The sequence below is a fragment of the Penaeus monodon genome, chromosome 40 (genome assembly GCF_015228065.2).
Source record: "Penaeus monodon isolate SGIC_2016 chromosome 40, NSTDA_Pmon_1, whole genome shotgun sequence".
Lineage (NCBI taxonomy): Eukaryota > Metazoa > Arthropoda > Malacostraca > Decapoda > Penaeidae > Penaeus > Penaeus monodon.
The window spans coordinates 26613213-26616735 of record NC_051425.1 but is presented as its reverse complement, the minus strand read 5'-3'; the positions used below and the strand labels follow the sequence as shown (position 1 = coordinate 26616735).

At 37.0% G+C, this 3523-nt stretch overlaps 1 protein-coding gene across 1 annotated transcript; it reads right to left on the bottom strand.

Annotated features, from left to right (window-relative positions):
- Positions 1 to 445: 445 nt before the first annotated feature.
- Positions 446 to 2708, bottom strand: LOC119598068 (Y+L amino acid transporter 2-like). Its single transcript, XM_037947701.1, has 3 exons — positions 2591 to 2708; positions 1061 to 1261; positions 446 to 607 (listed from the first exon to the last, which is right to left on the bottom strand). The coding sequence occupies exons 1-3, from the start codon at positions 2684 to 2686 to the stop codon at positions 446 to 448; spliced, it is 459 nt and encodes a 152-aa protein (XP_037803629.1). The 5' UTR covers positions 2687 to 2708.
- Positions 2709 to 3523: the final 815 nt, after the last annotated feature.

The following is a 3523-nucleotide window of genomic DNA, read 5'->3' as shown; positions in this document are numbered from 1 at the left end:
TAGAAAACAAACTCATCACATTTCATCTTGAGAAAAACAGCAACATCTTACCCATAAATGAACAGAATTTCTTGGACTTATTCGCCTTATGACGCACAGATAGTAGACCGGAACGCCAGCGAAGAAGATGCCACAAGCAATACCCAGCTCGACGGGGCGCTCCACTATAGGGAGATGACGAGGAACAGACAGATGAAGAAGACACGATGGGAATCCCAATCCGATCTGAAGGAAAGGATTAATGTGGCGGGTTATCTAGTACTTGGTTAATTATTGGAATGCACAACGGTGATAAAATCTCATTGCTATATGTGTAACTATATTACTCGTTATGTGTAATACGCGTGTAAATGAGTGATTGTGGTGAGTGTGGTAGATTATGTCAGTGTATCTCTCTGTGAGTTCCATAAACGTGAGTCCTTCAAATTGATAATTTATTTTCAATTCAAGAACTTACCTTTATAGGCCTATGGCGATGCGGGTCCTTGTAGCGCAGCCAAAGTAGGGCTGAGATGGACAGGAAGACGAACAGAGACTCGGAGAAGGACACATAATTGATCAGCACCAACGTGTCGGAAGTCACGAGCATACACAGTGTCATAAAGCCCTGCGAACGCCAAGGTATGATAATGCCATAAAACACGTTTAATTAAATTTCCATGGATCGTTTTTAGGAAGAAATTAGATCTAAGATTGCATTTTTTAAAAGTAGTTTTTAATTAATCTCTGAGGCCTAGAATGTAGCCTTTTCTGTGGTGTTTAGGTTGGCTACCCAGAAGACAATGCATATCTAATTTGCATTTATTTAATAAGGTTAATTTATTATTACCAAAAGGAATCGTTATGGGTTTGAGGCAATCAGAGGATATATTATAACCACACATTACATTTTCTTTTTAAATCGTCCCCAGACCTAAACAGGAAAATTGAGATACTCTACCAATAACGCCATAACTATCTTTACTACAAAAATGAGCAATGGAAAAAAGTCATTTAACCAGTTTAATCACCAACCAAGCCGTCCACCCGTTGAACAAAAACCAATAGATAGATACATTACCAAGAACACGAGGGCTGGGACGGGTGTGATGGTATGTACATTGATGAGTGCTAGAGCCTGAGGAAGGTGCCCCTCCCGAGCGCCCACGAAGAAGAGGCGAGAGCAGGCGAAGATGCAGCCGTTGAGACTTCCGAAGGTAGAGAGAGCGACGAAGATGGGCATGACCCAGTTCAGCACTCCAAGGGCTCGGCCAGCAAAGGACTGGAAGTGTTTATTTATAGGTTTCTATGAGAAAGTTAACTTTACATGTCTTATTTTGCCATGGACATTTAAGTATTCAATAAAGTTTGAACTCAGGATCGTACGTGGTAATGTACTCTGAAGTTAAAACTAAGTTCCTGAAATACATAACAAGGCTGCTATACCCACTGTGTTTCGTTAGAATGACCAGTTAACCTCTTTTTTGCATAAAATCATTAGTTGATACTTGCGCACCTGTAAGGTAAACATTTTTAGGGTCCGGGGAAATTTTGTTGCTTCCTTATAATTGTTTTTACGGTTTCTCTGTGGTTACTGTGGCCTTTCTTACGCAGCCAGTTGGTATTCAGATGCAGAAAAAAGAAACTGCTATATGGCGAAAACTTTATTCTTGCTAAATAGCAACAAATGCTATTATATAAACTGAGCTGCTTTGGGCTAATAACAGACAACAAAATTTAGTTTGGGATTTAAAGGAATGTGACTGACGCACCTTGCTGCTAAAAACTCATTGCTAACTTAGTATCCCCTACAGACGATAAAAAAGTACCTTTGTTTGCCATAGGACTGTTCAAAACCTCTTTACAGTGACATCCCCGTTTAAAGTTGGGCGCCCTCTCCTCAGCAAAGACTATCTCCTCAGTTCTTTCGTACCTCGGTGCGTAGGGGTTGTCAGTGACTCAGAGTGTGGGGGAGGTTCGCCAAAGAAGGGTTTGATTGTTTGTCAAAGCTTCATGGTATTGTTTCTTGTAATTCGTGAATAGGCGAGTAAACAATGGAAGTGCTTAAAGCTTCTTTGACTTTGTTGGGTAAAAAAATGCCTAAACCACGATAATGTTTTATCAAGAGAATGAAAACTGGTCATTTACACTAGACACACACACATACACACACACACACACACACACACACACACACACACACACACACACACACACACACACACACATACATACACACACGCACACTTGACTTGGATTCTGCCCTTATTATTACTCATCATCATTTTCCCTGTCACCATTATTATCATCATTACACTCTCACTACTTTGGTGCGACTCCTATCCTTATACACAAACAAACAAAAAAAGAAAGAGAAAAAGAAGAACAGAAAGAAAGAAAGAAAGACAGGAAGAAAAACAGATAGAAAGAAAGACAGGGAGAAAAACAGTAAGAAAGAAATGCCGAAAAAAAAAAACAGAAAGAAAGACAGAATGAAAGAAAGAAACACAAAACAACCGAGGAAGAAAGACAACGAAAGGAAGAACGGCACGCAGACAGAACGAAAGAAAGAAAAGAAGAAAAGACAGAAAAAAATACCGCAAATACCCACCAGAGCAACAGCTTCGGACGCCAGCACCTCGTCAGGTTCGAGAACAACGAAGTAGGCCATGTTGGTGAGGAAGTAGATGAGGGTGACGATGGGCATGGAGATGAGGATGGCCCGGGGGAGGGTTCTGCGGGTGGAGGGGGAGGGGGGGAGGGTTAGGGGGAGGGGTCTCGGTTAAAGCTTTTTTTATTATCATCATTAATCATCATCGATAATCATCATTATCATTATGAATCATCATCATGAATCATCACCATCATCATCAATCATCTTCATCAATCACCATCATCATCATCATCACCATCATCATCACCATCACATCACTATCATTATCATCACCTTGTCTGTCTGTCTGTAACTGTCTGTCTTTCACTCTCACTCGTTTTTTAATTCGGGATTATTCATCTATTTGTGTGTGTAAACATACATATGTGTATGATACCATGTATACACAATATATATGTATGTGTGTGTGTGTGTGTGTGTGTGTTGTGTATATGTGTGTATGTTACAGTTTTATATATATATATATATATATATATATATATATATATATATATATATATATATATATATATATATATATATACATATATATACATATATATATATACATATATATACATTTATATATATACATTTATATATATACATTTATATATTTATATATATTTATATATATTTATACATATAAATATATATATATATATATATATATATATATGTTTGTGTGTGGGTGTAAACGAGCATATGTGTGTATGTAACAATGTATATACAATATATATGTGTGTGTGTTGTGTATATGTGTATGTTACAATAATATATATATTATATATTATATATATATATATTATATATATATATATATATATATATATATATATATATATATATATATAGTGTGTTGTGTGTGTGTGTGTTGTGTGTGTGTGTGTG

Bases quoted from the DNA above. Each gene is read 5' to 3' on its own strand.
- LOC119598068 (XM_037947701.1), bottom strand. From the start codon at position 2,686: ATGCCCATCGTCACCCTCATCTACTTCCTCACCAACATGGCCTACTTC. The intron at 1,262-2,590 runs GTGGGTATTTGC...AAACACTTCCAG, and splicing joins CGTCCGAAGCTGTTGCTCTG to TCCTTTGCTGGCCGAGCCCT. The intron at 608-1,060 runs GTAATGTATCTA...TGGCGTTCGCAG, and splicing joins TCCCAGCCCTCGTGTTCTTG to GGCTTTATGACACTGTGTAT.